We start from the raw sequence: 24699 nt of genomic DNA, 5'->3' as shown, positions 1-24699 counted from the left end.
AGGTTGCCGGTGATGCAGTACAGAGCTACTAATGCTGATGCCTGAGGAAGGTAGAGAAACTCTTTGCAGATGATCCTCAAGATGTCTCATGGCTCATAAAAATGATCTACTTCAGTGGCATTTTCAATTAATAGATGCACTGATTTTTCCTCTGTACATTTAAGCTGTCAGTATCTGCTCCCATGATGACACGATGAGAGGGATTGGATTTTCTTCATGTTTAAAGTGTTGCTGATTAAAGTTGAAATGGGATCAAGGATATGCTTTTTTACTGATGGAGATTTTGGATAATAATGACAAAGAGCTTTCAATTGCAAAAGCCAGTGTGATGCCTCACGTGTCTGTATTGGATGAAAATCTTGAGAAATGTCCTTGACTAGGGTCATTAAAACTGGTATGATTGGATTTATGGCATTTTTAATGTAGGCTCAGAAACAAACTGCATTATTATTGAAAGCCTGAGATGAATTTATTGAGATGATCTGAATAATTTTTCTGAAACAGAACTTCCACAGACAGCTGCTGTCTGTCTCTTAATGAGTTTCAGAGTCTGATAAAGAGGAAACCCAAGTCTTTGTGGATAGCTCAGAAGGGATTTCTTTCTATCCTGCCTCACAGCCTGTCTCCTGAGAAGCACAGCCATCAGTACTGACAATAATAAACACAAAACAGAAGTCTAGATTAAATGCTGTGAATGATCTATGGCTTCGTTTTGCTGGTATGCACCTGAGGCTCAAGATCCTCTTGCAAAATGATGGAAGCTCATCTATCTCACTAACAAAAGTTACATGCCTACAGTGATTTGAAACAGAAACTGGCTTTACCTGTAATCTTCTGAAGTGGATTTTAAATTTTCCTTAATTGAAGGTGCTTAGACTTGATACTTTGGCTTAGCACCCTAGAAAAGCTGAGATCCACTGCAAATCAGGTTCCAGGTCAGGTTTATTTTTCTGATATCCTGAGTCTGCAAAAGGATGTTGCTATTTGGTAATTTCTGAAGGAAGATAAGTTGAGATGCTTACAGAGACATTGCAATAATGGTGACACTTATGGGATGGGGAGCCAGGAGAATGTCTCACTGGGTGTGAGTTATAAGGCTGTGTCAGGTTCTGGGGTGCCCAGCTGGAAAGGCCACCTTCATTTTCCTCCCTTACACCCTCTTGGCAGCAGAATAAAGTTGCTCCTTGGTGGGGTGACAAGAAATGTGGTACTTCTGTTTTGTAAGATTTCTTCAAATGCCCTGGGTGCATACTACACATCCTTGGACCTGAGTCTCTTCTCAAACCAGCCTTGCTGGACAAAAACATTTTCAGGTCCAGTATGTGGCATCAACTTTAAAAAACATTAAAGAGCAACATTTTACAGTTCCAATAAAGATAGGAAGTTCCAGGAATGAGTCATAAAATCAATGTCTTCCACCTAATAAGAGTGCATAAGCGGGTATAAGAACCTGGGAAAAGGCTCTCAAGAAAAGGGCATTTGAGCAGCAAAGATGACAGCACATTGTGGAAAAAAAAATGCATTTCTGCTGTGGCTGTTCAGAAAAATGCCTGATATACAGTCAGCTCCTTGGCTCACAGGTTCCAGGGAAATGTTTGCACAGCTCATATGTGGGAGGCAACATGTGGATCTCTGATGGCATAAGCCCAATTATTTACTTTTGTATGTACAAATGCGCCACCTGTTCCCATGAATTCAGAGTATGCACTCTGAGAGCTGAGGGAAGGAAGGGGCAATCCCAGTTCATCATAATCATATTAGAGTACCAGTGGTAAAAAAAGATATTTTTGTTGCAGAATTTAAGTTCAGCCTCCCACTGCCTTGTTCTCATCTCTCCCACGAAAGCAGTGCACAGGTAGGGCTCTCACTCACAGTCTGCTTCTGCCAGAATAATAATATGGTAAAACACAACCAGCACCTGTGAGAGATTTCCCATTAGTGCTGAAGCAAATGTCTGAGGTCAGGCTGTGAGAGAGGTGAGGCTGGAGGGCTTCTCCTCCCCTCCAGGGACTGCAGCTGTTGATAGAACTAACAAACTGAATAGAGCAGAAATAACAACCTGCAGTCCTTCCTGCTGAAATGAAGATTTCAATAACCTGTGCTGCAAATGGCAATAATAAGCAGCCTCTTCTGTTTCGAACCATTAGGAGAGAAGATGCCAGGGGAAAAAATCAGTCCTTGGAGTGATTGCTCAGATTAAAAGGCTTGCACAAAGCTGGAGTGAGGGAGGTTGACTTTCCTCCCAAGCCAAGCAGGCAGAGAGGCAAACAGGGGTTTGGCTGTTTCCAGGCAAATCAGGCAGTTTTAATGACCTTGGGTCTCTCTTTCAGTGTATCCTCGCGAGCTCCTTTGCGCACGTCCGCATGTGCTGGACCCTGGGCCTGGGAGAGCACACACCCCCTGCGTGACCAAAGAGCAGATCCAGCATCAAACATGGAAGGAAAAAAAAGAAAAACTGGGAGGGAGGCCCAAAGTCTCCAATGTGACATGCTCAGCAAGTTACTGGTTGGCATGGGAGTGACGCCATCAGCACCAGGAGAAAAGCTTTCCCTCGCAGCTTCTCTCGGGTTTATTGGGAAGATTATTCAAACATTTTCATTTTAAAATATTTGGCAGAGACTTCTGCATAAGTCAAGAGAACATTTCTGCCCATATCGCTTCAGACAGAGAAAAGAGAGTTTAAAGGGAAAAAACAAGCAAAAACCCATTGACTTTCTTCATGGCTACTGAAAGGGGTCTTGAAAGAACTTGCCTTGTGAGTGAGAAGGACACCAAGAAGTACTCCTTGGCCCTAGACAGGTAACACAACTCTTTGCTTCCTTCACTGACATTTCTGTGTCAGAGCAATGTGAGAGCACCAATCTGCCAACCGGCTGCAGGAGTCAAAGTCTGGAGAGTTTCACCATGCATACATTTTACTACTTTCAAAATGTTTTGTTCAATTTTTTTTCTTCCAAAACTTTCTTATTAGATTTTTGAAGCATTTACTAGACAGCAGTCTGATATGTCTGTGTCTGTGATGGATTGAACCAATCTACTGTTGAAGCAAGTGTCTCTTGCTATGTATTTTATAAGCTTAGTAGATTTATTGTAGGATGCAAAACCTCATGGATTATGCTGCAATTTTAGGCTGAATTATAATTGTGCTATTGACACCATGTTTGGTTCAAGGCTCCTTCATGCTTGAATGTCTCAATTATCCATTTGGTTTGAAAGAAAGGCAATGCTTTATTCTTGTGGATTGTCTATTGAGCTTAGAGTTAATGTAACTCTTGTATGCCAGAGGTCTGGTGAGTAAATGTTGGCTTGAGTGAGGAAAGATCTTCTGAAAACATAAGATACTGTAGATGGGGTTAAAAAAAGAGTATAAACGTCCATCACAAAATAGTTTTGTAGTTTAACCTTTTTTCATTCTTCCTCTTAACTCAGACTAGCAAGTATTTTTAAAAGAAAATAGCTGCTCAGTTACAGCTTAGCACCTCTTGACATTTCCATTATCTCATTGGTTTTCAGGTTATTTATTGCTTGGCTCTCTTAAAACGTGTGGGACAGAAACTTGGCGTAAACACTCTCAGTTCAAATGGAAATCTGTCTCTTCATGTTCTTACACTGGGGTCAGTGCCATCGTATTTTAGTCATTTGAACGTCTGGGTTATTATTTAAATATTATTTCATGGCTCCATAAATATAGATGGCACTGTCCAAAATGACTTCTGTGGTAATATTTATATTTCAAAAAGATCCCATATGATTCTGCAGTTCATTTTAGTTATTTGGGACAGTGGTTTTTTTAAAGTTTGCAATTTTGTGTGCACAGCTTCAGTGCTTGAGGTCCTTAGGCCCCTTGCAACCTCTGGACACAGTGGACAAAACTGGGCAAACCTTTATATGGTCCCCTGAGACAGGGACAGCTGTTAGGCTGCCTGGTGAGGAAGCATTTTCCCCTGGATCACTGGTAATGGGGAATATCCTTGCTAAGCATAGGGCCAGGATGCACACTGGGGGGCAAGAATCCCTGGCCTCTGATCCTCCCATCTGAGAACTGACACATCTTCTGGAGTCAATCGTTTTCTGATAATTATTTCTTAATTTAGGATTGAAATTAGTTGGGATGAATTGCTGCAGCAATTGCAGTTTTTGGACTGATGCTGCAGCTACATGCAATAGCCCCTGAGCTGGAGGCTGGTCCCAGGAGGGCTCTGCAGTGGTGGTCCTGAGATGGCTGAATGATGGAGGAGGTAGCTCTCCAAAATGAAGAGGACTTGTCATCCAGCCATGTGGCTTTTGTGCTGCTTCTCCATTTTGCTTTTTCTGCCAGATGAAATTTGATTAAGTGCACAATTTAATTACTCTTTCCAGAAATTACCAGAAATGGGGGCTGAGAGCCAAAGTCTTCCTCCCTCCTGCTGGAAAGAGCTGGTAGCACAGGGGAAGCCCTTGCCCTGCTTCCCATTGCACCCAGCAGCTTGAGGTGCCAGCCCAGTGAAACAGGGTGCCAGCCCAGTGATCCAGAGTACCAGCCCAGTGACCCAGAGTACCAGCCCAGTGACCCAGGGTGCCAGCCCAGTGACACAGGGTGCCAGCTCAGTGACACAGGGTGCCAGCTCAGTGACCCAGAGTACCAGCCCAGTGACACAGGGTGCCAGCCCAGTGACACAGGGTGCCAGCCCAGTGATCCAGAGTACCAGCCCAGTGACACAGGGTACCAGCCCAGTGACACAGGGTGCCAGCTCAGTGACCCAGAGTACCAGCCCAGTGACACAGGGTGCCAGCCCAGTGACACAGGGTGCCAGCTCAGTGACCCAGAGTACCAGCCCAGTGACCCAGAGTACCAGCCCAGTGACACAGGGTGCCAGCCCAGTGACACAGGGTGCCAGCTCAGTGACACAGGGTGCCAGCCCAGTGACACAGGGTGCCAGCTAAGTGATCCAGGGTGCCAGCCCAGTGACACAGGGTGCCAGCCTGTGAGCCACAGCCAGCCCAGTGACCCAGGGTACCAGCCCATGAGCCACAGCCAGCCCATGAGGGGATGCAGCCCTCTGGGCCCGGGCTCACACAGCAGCTGCCTTAAGCCAACAGTAGCAATAGGCTCATCTTAGCCTTTGGCATAAATTACCACATTTTTCTGTCCCCCATGTGTAGCCTTAATGAGCAGCTCTAATGCTTTCAACAGAATTTATTTTGCACACAGATTGCCTATTTACTTGCCATCCCCCAGCCTCTTTCTTTTTAATAAATGCCATCATTGCAATCCCCCAGCCTCTTTCTTTTTAATAAATGCCATCATTACAATACACAGGGAACAAAACTAGTTTTATCTTGACCATGTGAGTAGGAAGCCTGAAAGCTGACCCCTTTCCCTGCACTTGGGGTTGTGGAGGAGAGTGTTTTGCACATGCCAGACCTGTCTGTAGTCACTAGATGGTTTGGATGCATTAAGGCTTCCCATGTCAAACTCGAAATGCTTAAAAGTGGGTGGGCTTCAACTGAGCCCTCTGAAAGTCAGATCAGTTGTAGTTTTATAGTACAATTCATATTGGGAGGGACCTTAACAACGTCTCTTGTCCAAGCAAGAGATTGAATAATGTTGCTCAGGGTTGTCTCCAGCCTAGTCTTGAAAAAATCTCTCAGGATAGAAACTCCACAACCTTCCTGGGCAATCTGCTTCAATAGGGTATTAACTTCACAATCTTTTCTTCCCCCCTCATATTCAATTGGAACTTGTTTCAATTTATGACCAATGACCTCATCCTTCCTCCATGTAGAGCAATAAAGCTCCATCTTCTCAATAGCCTCCTCAGGAATATTGGCAGGTTGCATCTGGGTGCTCACAAAAATCCAGTTCCCCAGAAGTGCTCCAGCCTTTAATTGTCCAGGTCACCCTCTGCTAAACCTGCTCTGATCTTTCCTGTGCTAAGGACTCCAAAGCTGGACATGATATCGTAGATATGGTCTCACAAATCTGTCTGTCCCAGGGGCAGGACTTTATATTTGTTCTTGTGAAATTGAACAGCTCCTGTTGAGCTCTTCCTCCAGACTCCTCATGGCAGCCTTGCCCTCCAGTCTGTCAGCTGCACCTCCAGGTTGGCATCATCTGCCACCGTGATCAGGGTGCCCTACACCTCCTGCTCCAGGAAACAGAGGAAGGCATCACACAGGATGGGTCTCAGGGCAGGACACCACTTCCCACCAGGCTTGAGGAAGGTTATGAACCACGGTGGTTACAGCTGAAGCTGAGCACTCAGAACCTCCTGCTTCATGCAAAACGTGTTGTCCGTAAGTCATACAGCATCTGCTTTAAATTAGGTGTGAACTAGGTCTCTGAGATAGTTTTGCATGGCCTTTTCACAGTCAATGGTGGTATTAAAAGAGAATAAGTTCTTTTAATGACTAATCATTCATATTCTATTTTTTTCTATTTGTTATCACCTATATAGTGATCTAGATAATCCTTTATCATGGTCTAGGTAATGGCTTGACTAAATTCCTCAAGTTTCCATGAATGAAGACAGGCAAGAGTTTTTTATTTCTTGCTGGCAACAGATCACTGTAAATTGACCAGAAATATTCAATATTCCACTTCATAAATCAGTGGATTTGCATCTGATTGTGCCAGCTATGCTATGAGCTAGATTTTGGGTTGATCCAGCATGGATTTGTTAGTATGTTCTTTATCTGTCTTTATACTGAGATTTTGAATGCCATCACACAAGTGAAACTCAAGGCTTTAAGTCTCAAAGTTTTGGTTTTTATTTTGTCTCTGAGACAAGAGACAAGGTGGGCAAAAACCCAGGGATGGGCAATGCTGATAGCAGGAATGTTGTGTGAAAAAGTTAGGGTTTGTGTTCATGCAAAAGTTTTAAACATAGGGCATTTACCTGTAGATTTTCTTGTCTATAGGCCTTGGACTCCTAACTGGTGCCTGTCTGCCAGGCCCATACCAGCAAGCAAAAAGTTTGAAGTGAACCTGGGAGATGATTTCTTCAGATGAAGAGTGATTTTCTGTAGCAAGCACATAAGAAATATTTTGTTCTTTATCTCCTTTCCTGCAGGTGATATGAAAACTCTTACGAGATCAAAGAGTCTTCATCAAAAATAGGCTTTCCACCACTCCTTATCCTTTACAGAATCAATTCTCAGGAAGATGATGAGTGTTTTTTTGTGATCTCTGGACTGTTTTAGCTGAGGGCCCTGTGGTTGCCTCCTTTGCACTGGCTTGCCAGCTGGCCCAGTAGCACACAGCAACTCAGCACACCCAAACCCAGTGCCTGTGCCTCCCTGCAGGTGACACCAGCACCCTGCAGAATGGGCTGTGGCTTCCCAGCACTGGCCATCTCCATCGTGCTCAATTCAGTTTTGCCCACTTCATCTCAGAAAGAAAATTAGAACCAAGGCAGTGAGTTACATGAAACAGAAATTAGATAGCCAGGGCATCAGCTCAGAAAATTGATGGTTCAGAGGTATAACAATGATACATAAAATCATGAATGATGGGAGGCAGGTAAACAGGGAATAGTAAGTAATTTCTAACAGTATTAGAACTAATTAAAATAGCAGGCAGACAGCTCCAGAGTGACAAAAGGCACATTATTTTTACACACATCATAATTAAACTGTGGAACTCAATACTTTCAAGCCAGCTGGGTTTGTGGAATAAAGATCTGTAAAGAGATGTTGGACAGGAGCTCTGGTTCAGAACTGGGGAGCAGTAACTCTCTGGGAATGTTCCTCTTTGGTACTTTGACCTTATGTATTCCTTCATGTTAATGACAGAATTTGAATACTTGTCTACCAGCACCTCTGGTCTGTCTCCAGGCAGCTATTGTTATAGGAGAAGGAAAACTTTTCAGGCCTGTATTGTTATAGTGTTATGGAGAAGGAAAACTTTTGATTATGCATTTATGCATACAGGGCCAGGCCCTCAAAATGAGACACATAGATAACTAAGGCATGAATTCCTATCTACTGGAGATCTAAAAGTATGCAAGCATATAAATATTTGCCTTTATTTTGTGCCCACAGGAAGGAAAAGGAGAAACTGGATGGCCAGGTTATTAACAGGGTCTTAAATACCTTGAAAATATTCAAGATTGGTACATCAATTGAAATCAGAATGGTGCCAGCATAAGGGAGGTGACTATGGCTTTGATAAATTTTTCTCTGAAGGTAGTTTCATTATCCTTTTAGGCACCAGAAAATTACTATTTTCCCTCATGAAGGAGATAATCTCCTGTGGAAAGAGCAGTGATTCCACATTTTCCTCTTGTGGCTGGGGAACTCATAATGGTCTAGGAGGATAGCAATTATTCCCACAAGTCTGCAGATCAAGGCACCCAGCAGACCAAGTGAAAATAAACAGAAAGGAAGTTGTAATAAAAAGCTTTTGCTAATGATTTGTGTGAAATCTGCAATATGTATTAATATTCTCTGCTTCTCCCTTCTGGCCATGACTCAGTAGGAGCCTTTCAGTGACATTCCCCTGACTATCTTTTTTACAAAGAAAAGAGAATTTGAAATGGAGAAAAGATTATTTTTTAATCTGTGACTCTGCAATATGCTGGCACAGAGACCTGAAGCTCAAAGGCTACATCTTGCTCTAAAACACTGTGAAGGAGTTTCTGGTCTAACAGAGCTGATCTTTGCACCTTAAGCTTTTGATTCACACTTCTATAAAACTGCCTCCTAGATTCTTAGATTCTTTTAATTAGTGGCAGGCAGCTTTTGAAAGAGAAAAATAATAGTTACATACAGGAGCTGGCAGGAGTTTTCCCAACTCATCAGGCCAGATGCTGTTCTGCAAGTTCAAAGGGAGCAGTGAATGCTCACCACCTCTGGCAACCAGGGCACTTCTATTTAGGTACCCTTTAGACAGAAAAATGTGACATTTGTGGGTTTATACAGTCTCTGTTTGCTTTTGCATCTGTCCAGTAAGATCTGGGGACAGAGCTTTCCTGCCCCTCAGTGAGGCTCTGAGGCTTTGTTAGTTGACAGAGACACTGAAAGACAAAAAACTAAACAGAGTGAGATCACAGAGCGACCTATTTTGTTAACAACAGGGAAAGGACTTGGTGGCTCAGAATATGCAGTGGTAATTTTGGCATTCCTGCCCGAGAGGTTGTTGAGCTGATCATGACTCATGTCATTAAGATGATTTTAATGTTCAATGCCAGCTGATGAAAATTGAGGTAAGGGGAAATTAATTTTACATGAAAACGATAGAAAAGCATTGGAAGTTAACTCCAGAGAGAGATCATGAGAAAGAAAACCTTGCCTGCCCTGATCTCCAGGGGAGAGTGAGAGAACTACAGCATTTTATTCAGCCATCTGGAAGGAATTAATTTGTGGTACCTTCTGTGTCTAATTCATCAGTAAAATATTGTACAAAAATGACACAGTGAACCCGATAAATGGAAAACTAAAGGACTGGAGAAGGACTGGCTGGTGGGGACCCCAGCTGCCAGATGGGCAGCCCATCCCCTAGACAGTCCAACTCCTATTTGTTTGTTGATGTGAGGAAAATAGAGGAAAATGCTGACAAAAGGACTCAGAAAATTCCCTGTCTCCAAGCATCAGACATTAAATGTGACCAGTTGCTGTTTCACACAAGCTCCTCACGTACAGGGGGATCAGCCACCTCCACGGAGCAAACAGAGACCACATGCTAACCTGGCTGGGAAATTGGCTGACTCAGGGGAACGTGGCACCCTTGGCACATCTCAATATTTACAGAACCAAATCCACATTGATTATCTGCACTTGCAGGGCTCAGCTGCCAAGGTGGGTCAGCTCTTCTTTCATTCGATGTTGATGAACACAAAAGGCCGAGACATCAGCTCTGCAGGTGCCTTTGCCTCTTGCCCACCAGTGTGGGGCATCTGGCAGGACTTCAAGCCTGCTGAGCAGCTGCAGCCCCCTCAGGCCACCCAAAAGAAGCAGCTGGAAAAAGCTTGTGATTTCAGTACAGTTTTTTTTCTGGACAGACTACTGCAGGTTGGCAGCCACCAGCTAATTTCTTTCCAGTGAGAATTCAGGCATCTTGACACTTCTACAAACAGTGTAGAAACACTAGAGAAAGTCACCAGGATTCGTGTTACTTCCTGGAGCACAGGTTTCCTTCAGCTGAAGAAACAATTCTTCCTAATTCCAGAGGAAAGTCTGAAGTCAAAATGGGGGAAAGCCACTGTTATCACTGGGGCAACTAAGCCCAGTCCCACATCCTGTCCCCAGGCTAATTTGGAAAAAAAGCAGTGGAGTTTGCTGTGTTCCTGGGTAGCCCCTGCACACACAGACCCCAAACAGCTGCACCATGTGGTTTAGGGACTGTGCATGTGCATCTTGGCAGAATTCTCCTCCTGGTGCCACAGGCCCAGTGCACTCGTCACATCAGGAGCAGCTCTGGCAACAAGTGTTGTATTGGGAGAGACAGAATGGTTTTGAGTCCCCCTGGGAGGGGGTTTAGAGGGTTTTTTTGCAATTTGGGCTCTTTTCTGTTGAGAGAAAAGGAGAAGGGAACATCCTTGCTCAGCAAACCACCTTGGGGCCTCCCAGGAGGAGTCTTGGTTGCTCTGCTGAGAGCACCAAACATTGTGGTCATCCAGGAGCTTCCACAGCTGCTGTGCAACGAGCTTGGGCCCACAGCTGTACCCCCACCCTGTGGTTCCTGTGCAGGAGCCCTGAGAGGCACAATACTGAGGGTTTGTGGCAGAGCAGACTCGGCTGAAAAATCACTTTGTGATGGAGCAATGCTCAAAGAGCCATTTCTGCTGGACTTCTCACCTTACCATGAACTCAGTGGCATAAAGGGTTCTATGTGTACTATGGGTTATATGTACTATGGAGAGTGATTTTTGAATGAAAACTATGATTTTTGATGAAAACTATGAACTATGATTCTTGAATACCTTTGAGATTTTTTGACGAATATTTTCAATGCTCAGACTCTTCTGGAATATTGGTAGATTTTGTACATATGTGGAAATTTGAGATTAAATAGTTCTATGTGCAAAGAGAGGAGAGAAATATTTTCAGCTGATTATATTTAAGAAAAAGAAGTTTGGGGTGTTTTTTTGACTAGTTTTCCTGACAAAGCTGTTGGGAATAAAATCCTTATTTTTTTTTTTAGTAGAATTTTTCCATGTTGTGCTGAACTTGGTAGCTATTTGCATGAGGTACAATTTCTTTAAAGTCATGTGGTGTGTGCGAGATACACAGCCTCAGAAAGCCACCCTATGCTTCATAAACTGCTAAATGATGTAGGAGAGCCCAAAGAGCTGGGAAACACAGCCAGAACACTCATTTCATGTGCAGCTCCCTCCCACAGAGCCTTGCTTGTGTGAGCAAGCCTCTTCTGTGACCTGCTCTGCTGTTCCCAATGCTGCTTTTGTCCTTTGAAAGCATTAATTACATCATTTCTGGGGCTGTAGGGCAAGATGCCTGAATAACCAGGGTTTTTCTTTTTAACCTCCCATTTCTTTCTATCCCAAAGGATGAGCTGGCATCAGAAGAATTCAAATGAAGAGAGGCAGCAGCAGGAAGCAGAAGTTACAGGAGCTAATCCAGCATATCACTGTCACAGCTACTCCCAGGCCTATGAGAACAGACAGAGGGAGCAGCATCAAGCCAGGAGGAAGCTCTGTGTAGCATCAGTAATTTGCACCTTCTTCATGATTGCTGAGATAACAGGGAAGTATGTGTGCTCAAAAAGAACCCAGTCTGGTGCCCAGCACAGGCACATCCCTGCCTTGAGTGCACTCTGACTGCAGGGACCATGGCAGGGGTGAACCCACCTGGCACTAAACAACTCTGCTTTGTCCCTGGTCATTAAAAGAACTGGGGGGAGGAGAGGGTTTAAGTGAAATTATCAAAATATTTTCATATTTTCACTCAAGGATTTCATCTGGGTAGGAATACAAAGATCAGTTAATGGTCTAAACTGTTCTTCCAGGTCTTTAAGCTTGACTGATGCATGTCTTGGCATCACAAAGGTTTTCTAACAAATTGAGCTATATCCTTTAAAAAGATTAAAAGATTTTACATATTTATCTAGGCCAATGAGACCTCAGCACTGATAGAGGCTGCTGCTAGCAGTATCATCTGAAAATAAATGCAAGAGTCTTTTCAAAATCCAGGGAAATCCAGGGCCAGATTCACCATCTGTTTTTCTACAGCTAAGTCAATGCATTTATATCAGGGCACGTTCATCTTTTAAATTGGCCTGCTGGTGTGCCTCTGGATCAATGGAAGATTATTCCCCTACCTAATTAGCTTTCATTTCTGGACCCACCCTACAACATCCAATATAAGTATTTGGCTTGCTCATAGAGTATTGGCTTTCATTTTGTCTCACTGCTCTGTTCTCTCCATGGATTCTGTGATATTTATATCCACCCGATAGCTCCTGGCTCTTTAATTTGCCCTTCCCTGCAGTGAGCTGAGGTAAGCGAGACATGGGGAATCCCACAGACTTTTGCCATATGTGTTCCAGCAGATGTAACAAAAATCAGCCAGGAAAGCCTCTGAAACCCATATTTTCCCAGCTCAGACATCTCTGGAGCCCCATGAAAGTGAAACAGAAAGGCTTTGTCTTCCTTGCAAGTGAGAAGTGGAGGCACTGAAAGAGTTGCTGCATTTCTGCCTTCTCCTCTGGCTGCTAAACCCAGCAGGGACTTCTCCATCTCTTCCTTCCCACGTGCTCCCTCTGCATGGAGCCCTGTTGTTTGTGGGTCACCTGCATTTCCTCCAGGAAAACCAGTGCATGCTGCTAATCCCCATGCAGTAATTCCCAGGGCCAGAAGTAATGCATTATTAACAAAACCATCTAATCAGTAGGCTTAAGTTTGGTGAATGTGGCTGTGCTAGAGGGTAATTGGAAGGAGAGATGATATGTTAACTAAATGTTTCGTTTGCTTAATGAATCATGCAGCTTTTTTGCAGTGACAGCTTAAGTAACAGCCTTGAAGACCGTTTTGCTTCAGACCATTAAACTTTGACAAACCAGTTATTAACTGCAGTTACAGACAGCTCTCTGTGGAGATTTTTGTAATTATGAACCATATATTTAATATTTTTAATCATTAGGCAAGACTGCTGTGCCTGATGATTGACCATTGAGTGACTGACAATTTCTGCTGCTTGTGGTCTGTAAATCTATAAACATCCATTATAGGGAATGGTGAGTCTTAAAGGCCACTTGTAGGGAGTATTGATAAAAAGCTGTAAAAGCCTTTAACTATGACACTTATTTTACTCCTGAAGATAAAGAGTATCTTCCCCTCCGTTCCTTGCCCTCTGAGGGCAAACAGCTTCCGTGGACATTATTCTGCTAAACAGAAGAAACAAAGCTGCATCACTCTCAGAGAGGTTGAAAAGTTGTTCTTCTTTGAATGCCTAGACCTTCCCATGATATTTTTCTCAAACCATCTGTGCTGGCCATTTCTGCTTTCCCAAATGGGGAACTGCTGGTTGAGCCTGACACACTACCAACTCTTTGAAAGACAATTACCTTCTGTTCTTCTAAGGCAGTTCCATCACAATCTCCACAGATCTGAAGATAACAGTCACACCAGTGCTACCCAGTGTGGAGCCCAGATATAAAAGTGCTTTCCAATGATTTTTGGTGATTAAGAACCAATGGATTTCAAAGCACTTCCACTTGGGCAGTAGAAAGAGAGATGATCACTGCATGTGGTCTCATGTCAGAGCAGGACAGAAAAACTTGATCAGTGAGACAAGTTGCTCAGTTAAGCAGACTGAGATCTCTGAAACTCACCCAAGGCATTAGTTATGCCAGCAGTACATAAAATAATAATTTGCAAACATTTTTCAAAGGCAGTAGGCTAGCAGCAAGCTTTTGAGATGCTGTCCCACAGAAATAGAAACAGAAAATAGAAATGGAAATAGAGTATATAAAATGAAATAGGATTTTGCCCACAGCTTGTGATCTATGTATTTGTTTGCTGAAAGAAACCTGATGCCTGGGTTATTAACATCTGGGCACTGCCAGACAAGCCTTCTTCCCCCTGCTCAGCAGAACCACCTCCCTCTTGAGATACAGTTATCCTGAAAACAGTGGAAGTCTAAGAGATGTGCCATGACCAAAAAGTATGTGTGCATTTTCACTTGAACATGCTCTGGGAAATACTTATTCAGATGAATTTTTCATTTTACCACAAGGAATGAGATGCCCCCAAATTCTGCAGCCATGTTTTCTCCCTTTTGGGAAGTAACTTTGAGCAAAATTCTGTGCTGAAAAAACTTATGGTGTTAGGTATTCTAATCTAAAATATGCATACAGGAGGAAATTAAACAGAGAGTCCATCCTGCTGGCATGAAAAAGCTCCAACTATAAGGAAACAAGAGATACAGCTACATGTCCTTTTGGCAGTGGTATGCTGCCAAAGATTTGAATGAGGCATTTTATGATGTTTTTCAGGATTCATTAATTCTCATTCAGGTTGTGGCCAGGAGAAATGAGTGAGCTGAAATTAATTAAATGACTGAAGAATGAAAATGCATTGGCAAATGCAGAAGCTAAGTGTTTTGGCTTTGTTATTTCACATCCACTTTTTTACATTTGTGCTTTGATGAAAAGATTCCTCTGCTGTAATGTGTTGGAAGGACAGTGTCCTGCCTGGGATCCTTGTCTTCTGCAGCCACAAGGAGCTGGGGCTGTTTAATGTAAACTTTCAGTTTATTTGGATTAGACTTTACCCCTGAGATATGGCTAGTAGAATTTGGCAAAATAATGATATTTGGCTTACTGAGTAAAAGAAATGAGAATTAAAATAACCCAAAAATATTTTAATTTGGTGGGTTTTTCCTTCAGAATCCACTTAAATCCAAACTTTCACAGAGTAAAATGATATTCAGCCACATTTTTGAGCTCTAGCAGGAAAGTTAAGTCATGCATTACAGATTCAAAATGATAGATTGGTTCTGAGAACAGAACATTTTTCTCTATGCCCTCACTAAAATGGCTGATTGCTTATCACAGTTCTTCTATAGGGATCTTTCCATGTATTCCTGTTTTAGTGTTGCCTGTGACAGATAAACAGTCAGGCAGCAGGAAGAACATGCATATTTTCCTGCAACAAATAGGAAATTAATCCCACAAGCTAGGTCTCTGAACTGTTGTACATACATAAAAATATCAGCGTTCTGTGACAAGATAGAGGGAGGATACTGGAAATGTGATGCTTAATATGGAATTTCATAAAAATATGGCTTTTCACAAAAAAAAATCTGATATTTAAATAGTCAAACGGTACAATAGCAATGTAACTACAGAACTAATGTATCACAGCTCTCATTTTTCTTAGGTCTCTCTCTAACTAAGAAATTTGGCTTATGTATTTCTATTAATTCATCCCTTTCACTGCATGAACAAGGTACAAAATGAAATTATCTTTGAAGAGGTTTGGGTCTTGTGTATGATGGCTGAAAATTGAGTGTTCCCTTTGATTCTCAGCAGAACAGGCCTTGAGCTGGCTCTGGCTGGCTCAGACCCTGAGCAGAGCCGTGACCCAGCGGTGTTTGTTTCACACAGGCGGGCACATCGCGGGCAGCCTGGCCGTGCTCAGCGACGCGGCGCACATCCTGGTGGACCTCACCAGCTTCCTCATCAGCCTCCTCTCGCTGTGCCTCACCTCCAAACCTCCCACCAAACAGTGCACCTTTGGCTGGCACCGAGCAGGTAGCAAACATGTCCTGTTGTGAACGTGAGGAATGGGAAAAGGAAGTTATCCCAGCCAGGGACTGGAGAATGTGCTAATGTCCAACATGGGTCTGCAGGCATTTAGAGACAGTGTGCTAATGCTCCCACAGATCTCAGGACATGAAACACAGTAAAACAGTGAATTTCAAAGAAGTAAATAGTCACTCTTTATCTAAAAGCATGTCTTTCAGTTCATTATTTACCACAGTTTTGGGTTGGTGCTAACTTTGGTTGAAATAACAGCAACTTCTCTCAGTGACTTGACTATATGGAGGACTGGGCTCTCAACTTGTAATGAAACAAGTTTCTATAAAAGCAACAATAACCATAAAAATTAGGGTTTTCTCCATTTCTAAAGCAAATGATTAAATCATTTTTAAAAGTTCACAATGTTACATTTGTAGAAAAGTGAGATCCTTTAACATTTCTCCTTTTCTAGATTTTCTCCTTTCATATCTCTTTATCACTGTTGGGTTTTTTAGATGCAAACAGGTTTTTAAAGTACTCTGTCCTTGACCTAAACCAACCATTTTACAGATGATACCTAACACCAAAAGCCTGACAATCAAACACAAGTGTTTTTACAAAAGACAAGACACCAGCAAAATACTAACCATGAGAATAATTTTCTGGGAGTGTGAGTCTGTTCAAGATTTAGACACCTAAATATCTATGCCTACATGCACATGAGCACCTTTAAGCACGGGGTCCAAGTCTCTGATATATCAACAGAAATCTTGGTTTAGGCATGGGAATGGCAGCTGTTGCACAAGACCTGTAGGAGCCTGCACAAGGTGCCAAGCACAAAATTAGGGCCTGCCAAATGTGACCAGACACTCATAGCTAAAAACCAGCCAGTGTTCCCAGTCAGCCAGTGAAGGAGGGAGCTGTGTCAATCACCATTAATTTGATGTCCACAGAGGGAGCTTAGACACTTTAGGTAGCGCCTACAGGTGGGCCATTTAGTTGTCTCTATCCGAAAATAAGTCTCATGTTGGATGTCTCAGAGCTCAGTTTTGTTGCTTATATATAATGATTTGTGCCATTTGAAATCCAGTTGTCACTCTGGAAGTCTGTGGGTCAATGATACACCTTGTGTCAGGCCATGCATGGAGGTGTCAGTGTACCTCAAAGGACTCCAGACACCTGTGCACCAGAGCCAAGGACTCAGATGATAAATGCTTCGAGGGTGTTCAGCAGCAAAGGCCAGAAACAGCTTCTGACCCAGATGTCTGTAGGCCAGGGTTGGTTGTAGCTGCACAGAGTACCAGGCATGTGGCACCCTCATCCTGCCTTTCTGCAGCTCCCTAAGTGTATCCTACCTGCTCTGCTGGGTGACTGGGAGGCTCAGCATGGCCCAAGCATGGCTGGCATTATGGAGACAGCACACAGCTGAATTTTGCCGGCTTAGTAAACTACAACTTAACATCAGCTGATTTACCGTTACCTTTCACATTTATTATCTCTTATCCTGGGGGGAGAAAAGTGAAAGAGATACCTCTCTTGATGATGTAGGCAGGCTCAGCCACTTCATGTAACTTCATCCTCAGTCTGAACTAAATTATTTTTATTTTGTCATTGCAATGCAGAACTTCAAAACCAATCCTTTATTGCCCTTTTTATCCTGGTAGCGAAAAGAGCCTTGCATCAAATATTAGAAGTTATTTAATTGCATTCCACGATTGTTATCCTGTTTCTTGCTTATTTTCCCAGCTATATTCTCAGTTTAATATGCAGGTGGGCACCTTAATAGAGCAGCTGAGGGCAGTCAGGTGGCAAAGTCACTCTCCACTGACTAGCAAGGTCTTTCAGGTGCAGCCCTCCATGACACTGGAAGATGTTTCTTCACTGCTTCTCCAGACAGATAGATATTGTCATGAAAAGACTCTTCATGGCAGTGCTCAGGTTTAGCCATCTAAATGCCTCCTGCCCTCCATGCCAAAGCAGTGCAGCTACTTCCACAAACACAGAAACACAGGATTGAATAAGATTGATAGTGTGAGCCAAACTATTTTCAGATACAAACCTCTCCTGTACCTTAATTCTCCTCAGCTGTACTCAGAGATTCCTACCCAGTCCTACACTATTGTTTGCTGTGCTCTGTTAGTGCCAGTAGTTCTGAGAAAAAGAAACTGAGAACATCTCAAGTGAAGTATTTAGTGCTGCTGAACTGATCTGTAAGCTTAACTAAACTTTTGCCAAGATACTCCATTGAAAATTAATATGTAAATATGATCACTAACATGTTCTGTTATTGAAGATATGCATAAGTCCACACAGGTGGATACATGTGTTCACAAGAGCTCTTGGCTGCTTTCATGCCAATGATAGCACAGCCATCAACACCTTCAGCTGGGCCAAGTTTGCAGGGGTTCAACCTGCAACCTGCAGAAAAAAAAATTGTATGATTTATGTCTGCTTCTATCTACATTTATGCAAAACTAAATTCCCCTGTCAGTGCATTTTGATTTATTATTTTCCAGTTTTAGGCAAAACAGTCATTTGATAAGCTTTTGCAGCCTGCAAAAGAGGGGATCCCCATAAAATTATATAAAAAATCATAAGCTGTTTTAATGGCTTGTCAGTGGAGGTCTGTGCAAATGCTTTCTGGCTGTCTACTGCCTTTCACTTTACTGTGAGCTTGCATTTTCTTTGGTATTGTCTCAGTTGTTCTCATTTACCCATTCAAGTCACATGGCAATTACTAGTCCCATATCCTATTAAAAGCATGCTGCATGTTCATATGCACTTCCCTGGACCTCTCCCATAACAGTGCAATAAAAGCTGGCCTTGGGGACTGGATTTATTTGAGCTCAACTCAAAGCCAATAGAGACAAAATTAAATTTTGCTACCCTGGGGAAAAAATAACTTCTTTTGTTCTTGTCACAGCTGGTGGCACAAAAATGACTTTGTGGCATTGGCAGAATGAGTTCCAGGATAAGTTTTGCTGACAGGACCTGGTTGGGACCTGCTACTGTCTCTCTGAAAGGTGAAGTGGTGAGGGGTGTGCAGGAACAGGGGAGGCTGTGCCTCGCTCCTTCCTTCAAACCTCTGCTCCTGTGATAATCTTGTTGGGAGAGGAGGGCTGGTCTTTATGGGTTTCACACCACAGACAAACTCCTTTTGCACCTCCCAGAACTCCCCAAATGATCTTTTACATCTCTCCAATTTCTTAGAATGTTGCATGAACTCAGCACTGGAAAGGGGACAGAAGTAGGGGCAGGTAGAACAGGGTTAGGCCGCCACATGCACAGGGTTACCCTGGACAGCCACTGGATTTGCTGTGGTCAGAAAGGAGCTTGGCCCATTCTTTGTGAGCTTTAAGGCTGCCAGCATACAAGAAGCAGCTCTCCTGACTATAAAGCTCATACACCTGGAACTATTATCATCAACCTCTTAAAATTTTTTGCTTTCCTATTCTGACTGCTAAAATCAGATTTTTTTCATTCCTAGAAATTCTGGGAGCTTTGATGTCTATGATCATAGTTTGGATGGTGACTGGTGTGTTGATATATTTGGCTTGCATGAGGCTGCTACACTCGGATTATGAGATTGATGCTACAGTGATGCTCATTACCTCTGCTTGTGCTGTGCTCACCAACATCCTGTAAGTTCTTTTGTTCTCCTCTCATATGACACTGGAACCTTGAACCTGCTCCTGTAATTCAATTAAAAAAACTATAGAGAGATAATGGCCTCAAAAATATTAAGTGTTTATGAGCTCCATGAGGATATGGAAGGGGGTCCAAAAGAGAGGTCCTGCTTCTCATTGTAAGTTGCAGTTGTTCTCCTCCTTTCTGTTAGCTGCCACACTGGGAAGGAAAATTATGAATCTACAAACCCCAGGAGAAGATTATTCTCCGTCTCACTTTTTATTAGATGTCAGAATACTCAAGAACTCTCTAGAAAATGAGGCCTAATTAATTACCCCATTCACAGACTTTCTTGATTATGCAAATCACTGAAAACCTAGGAACTGTCTGCTCAGCCACCTCTGCATTTCTACTTAATGTGTCAGATTTTACTGTTCAGCATTCAGAAGTGACAGGGGTGGTGATGTGTATGGCCTCACTGCTTTCAGAGATGCAGTGAATCCTCTGATATTTGCAGCTTTCCATCTCTTGCAGGCTAAGCCTGATTCTGCACCAGACTGGCCACGGGCACAGCCACGGGGCACAAGGCAGGGAAGGCACCTCAGCCCCTCTGGTGCCAGCTCTGAGCAATGCCAGCCTGCAGGCAGCCTTTGTGCATGCCATTGGAGATCTATTCCAGAGCATTAGTGTGCTAATTAGTGCACTTATCATCTTCTTTAAGGTTGGTTTTATTCGTTCATATGCCTGCCTTGCAATCAGGGATAAGTGCTATTTTCACAGCGTTGTGACACTAGGTACTATGTAAATATTTCCTCAGTCTTAATCATGCACGCTATAATTGTATTAAAGAAAATTATTCTTGGGAACTGAAATAACTGTTGAGAGTGTAACCCTTGCTTCTTGCTGTTTCAACTGGATACTTTGGTGTCTCCCTTTCTTCATCTGTAGCACCTTCATTCTCTGCACTGAGGCTCCCTAACTGGCAAAGAGGGCCAGCACTCATTCTGTACTAGATAAATGCAATTTATTATTCTTTCATGCTGATTAAAAATGACAATAACCAACAAGAATGAAATTAACAAAGTGGTGTGTTCATATTTTTCTAGCCACAGTACAAAATAGCCGACCCAATCTGCACATTTGTGTTTTCCATCTTTGTTTTGGCAACTACTATCACGATTTTAAGGGATATTTTAACTATATTAATGGAAGGTAGGACCTGATTCCAGAATCAATACTTGCATTTTGATTTTTTTTCTGTTGCTTTATCCATAATGCTTATATATGTTTGAAAAAAGTATAATAGCACATTTTTGTATCAGTTTCCAATAGTCTCATAATTCTGATCATACATTAAACCTACTTCTAATTTTAATCAAAATTGTTTTCTGTCATTACATTACACTTACATATATGCCAGTTTTTGTAAAAACCTTTGTACTGGTATTTTGCTAATGAGGTCTGAGTTGCTTTTGTTTGCCATATGTGTAGCATTTCTTTCTATCACCCCTTTGGCATATGAGATGCCTACTCACCTTGTTCATTGTTTACTTCCTTTACCCTTGTGAAACATAAATCTTTGCCAAGAAAAAGTGTTTTGACTGTGCTTTGAACTGTGTCTGTGAAATAGGCTGAGTGCAAGAGACAAAAGTTTAAAAGATTTTTAGTCACCTGAGTCCAGAAAAGCAAGCTGTTGGAGCTTTCCCGTTGCATTCCAGTGCATGGGAATAGACAATTCTCAGCACAGCAGCAGCAAGAAGAGCCAGGCTTAGCAATATTTAATCCTGTCAGCTATGGGCCTGAATATTTGATTTGCAAGGCCAAATGACTTGAGCAGTCACAGATGCATGTTTCTGCCTTACCCACATTGAATAATATAATGCAACCTCTTTCTCAGCTGTGAGGACATGAGGATTAAAGGGAAAAGTAGCTCTAAAAGTGCAGGTTCTGAATGGGTACTCAATGTGACTGCCTGTGTGGCTGTTTCTCCTCTCTTTCACTTGCACCTACTGCTGTTTCAAGAAATAAAATATCCATTAAAAATAAAAAATCCATTATAAAACATTGTTACAGTAGTTTCATTTGAGGGTTGGTTTGCTTTCAGTGATTGCGAGATAGAGATACTTCCATGTAGCAGTGTACCTAGGCAAGAGCATGGCAACTGACTCTATTTTGGCTGCCAAAAAGCAGATCTCTTGGTTACTGAAAAAAAAAATAAAAATCAAACTACCAGGAAGGAGGAGCAACCCCTGACACTCAGGAGTCTCTTTCCTAAAGCAGTGACTCCCAGCTTCTGTAAGCAGGGCTGACGTGCCACAGTCAGCAGTGTCTGTTCCCCCCTGCACCAAGGCCACTCTCCTCCTGGGAACTCTCTGGGGAGTGTCCTGTCTCCCTAAGTAGAATATTCTGCCCAGAATTTGCTGAAAAGAAATTGGATGCTGGACCTGCTGTTTCAGGTTACTGATCCAAGTGGAATAGGATGAGTTCATGCTGTTCACATGGACATAGGGATGCTCTCACAAAAGATGTTGGTGCCAAACTGTGACATGATCTGGCTAAACAGCTCACTACCTGTGTAAACTGGACATTCAGACTGTCCCCTAAAACAAGCATGAGTCTCAACCCTCCACAGAGAAGTTTAAACCAAGGGATGAGATTATATAGCACAGTGAACTCTGAAATAGATGGGCTTCCCAAAGCATTGAATACTTGTATAAAAATGATACATCTAAGTGAATAAAGGTTCATAATTCATTTTCCTCTATTGATCAAAATTCTTATCCCTTAAAAATATTGTTTTTCCATCAATTTCTCCTTTTCAGGAACATCAAAAGGATTTGCTTATGATGCTGTAAAAGCAAGAATTTTAACAGTTGAAAAAGTGGAGTCTGTTCACGACCTTCATGTTTGGGCTCTGACAATGAATCAAACTGCTCTCTCTGCTCACATTGCCACAGGTCAGTAAATTTCTGTAAGCAGGGAGTGACTATTCAGCTGCTGTCTAGTAAAGGCCAGTCTTTCTTGATTCAGATTAAGCTGACTGTATATCTGTTACTTGTTTAAAAAAATCATCATAATTTTGTTGGAAAATCAAAATTAACAATAATAACAAATAAAGCTCTCAAATCCTCCTCCCAGAAACCTTGTCTAAACAACAGGGACCTCTACTAAGCCCAAAACTTGAAAACTTAAGAGTCTGTGGGACAAAAAAGTAAATTACAAGATATTTAAAATAAATTAAAAGAATTAGACTAAAACCGGATTTTTATCACAATTCTGTCAAACTTGAAAACTGTTGATCTCTACAAGAAGATCTTACAGGGTCATTATGCATTTCTGATGTATCTTCAGAAGGAAAACAATCTTTAAAACTGGATGGAGCTTAGAGGTAGCTCCAGTTCATCTTTTAAAATATTATTTTAAATTGTAGCTCTTATCCCTATTGACAAACTGTCCACTACGCAGGCCAATTTTCTTATCTGTCTGTCAGCTATTTACGTATTAAGAAAAAAAAAGCCAGCTGTGTTTGGCCAAGGACAGGGCTAGAGGTGAAGTCCTCCACGGAGTCCCCACTTCCCAAAAACAGAGTGTCTATCAGCCACCCAAATCACTTGGCACTGCTGCTACTCCCTGACTGGATGAACTAATCTTTATTAAGTATTTCTGTTTTCCTCCGGTCTTCTGCCAATCTGAATTTCTATGGTGATTTCTTAGCCTAACTTTTGCTAAAATTGCATATTCCAACCACATTTGAATGAACAAAGGTTTGCTGACATGGAGGTTCCTGAAAGGAGGATAAAAAGGACAAGAAACACTTTTCAAACAATGTTCTTGTTAAAAGTTTCTCTTCTAGGAGTACACAATATCTATATTAGATGTCAATGCCTATATTAGAAGTATACAATATTTTAAAGATGTATGTTTTGATTACTTTCTGCTTGCTCTCTGCAGCAGACTCAACAGACAGCCAGAAGATTTTGAGAGATGTCACCCAAGCCCTGTTTGAGCAGTACAGCTTCCATTCCATCACCATTCAGATTGAATCAGGGGAGGATCAGAAACCAGACTGTGTCTTCTGCCAAGAGCCCAGGGATTAAAGGGAGCACCGTGCTGTGCCAAATAATCACCACCCATCTTACAGGTCAATGGAGGCTGTATGTGCTGGTTGAGTGTGATTGATTAACAGCAAATGGTAATTAGCTGACATAGCAAGCCCTGCCATTGCAAGCAGAGCATGGGCCTTTCTTTGTTGGTATCATCTACCATGAGAGAACAAGGATTAAATCCAGCCATTTGCTAGATTGCCTGTCCATCAGCTGTTTCTTTCAATTACAGGAGAAATATCCAAATTATTCTTGACTAGACCAGCAGATTGGCAGTAAAGCAACATTCAGAGTGACTGTCTGTAATTACAGGTAACAAAAAACTAATCAACCTTCAAATTACCAACAGACAAATTATCACAGCTGCAATGAAATGTGAGTTTGGTGTTAGCAAACTCAGCACTCACTCAGGATGAAAGAGAAAATTTAAATTACTACAGGAGTTGAAGAAATCTGGGGAAGAAAGTGGTGATGTTTTCCCTGCCTTCTGGCAGACACTCTTCTTCCTGCCTACCAAGGGAAGTATCAGACAGGTACCATGGATCACAAGAGAATGGATGTCAAGAGAATGGTGAATGGCTCACAAGAGAGTTTATTCCATTCATATTTGGCAAACAGATCTTTGTTTTTTAGCTAGCCCTATTTATGTTTTCAGCCTTCAGGCAAGCTCTTTTCTGCCAGGCATAAGCAGTACTCTGAACTATTAACCCATAGCACCATGATAAGTTATGAGAGAAGGGTTGAGATGGATTTCTGTGTGTCCATGTCACAAGGTACCACTGAGTCATGGCAATAAAACAGACCAGGTGCTCTTAGAAATGGAAAAATAATTAGGGCAAGGGAAAACTGGGATCCATTGTGAACATCCTGTCTGGTGTCACAGCTCAGAGTGGCCTGTGGGCTGTTACCCAGTGACACCCCAATCCCTGAAGTTATACCAGGTAATTAAAAAAACCCTTTGGCATATCACACTGCCATTCACTATAAAGGGAAGTGACATGCCTCTCCTTCAGGTAACTAATTCCCAGATTTCCTAACAAGATGTGAGTCGTGGCTTCCCCAGCTGAGCGTTTCCACCAAAACCACCCCAAACCACTCCCACATTCCCCCTCCCCTTCCTCTCTGGTGGACTGGAGGAGAATTGGAGGCACAAAGGGCAAAGGTTATGGGCTGGGATAAGAACCATTTACTGGAAACAGCAATGAAGTAGGAAAATGAACAGTAACTGCAGCAATAGCAATGACAGAGTATACAAGAGGCAAATATTTCACATGTGAGTGCTCACCCCTG

General features: G+C 42.4%; 1 protein-coding gene across 1 annotated transcript; it reads left to right on the top strand.

Moving 5' to 3' along the window:
- Positions 1-2719: 2719 nt before the first annotated feature.
- SLC30A8 (solute carrier family 30 member 8) lies at positions 2720-23403 on the top strand. The gene is made up of 8 exons (XM_058035329.1): positions 2720-2799; positions 11486-11690; positions 15526-15691; positions 19167-19320; positions 19841-20027; positions 20413-20518; positions 22129-22263; positions 23258-23403. Exons 1-8 carry the CDS (start codon positions 2720-2722, stop codon positions 23401-23403), a joined length of 1179 nt encoding a protein of 392 aa, XP_057891312.1.
- Positions 23404-24699: the final 1296 nt, after the last annotated feature.

Source organism: Melospiza georgiana, chromosome 1, assembly GCF_028018845.1.
Source record: "Melospiza georgiana isolate bMelGeo1 chromosome 1, bMelGeo1.pri, whole genome shotgun sequence".
NCBI lineage: Eukaryota > Metazoa > Chordata > Aves > Passeriformes > Passerellidae > Melospiza > Melospiza georgiana.
This window is presented reverse-complemented; position numbering and strand designations above follow the sequence as displayed.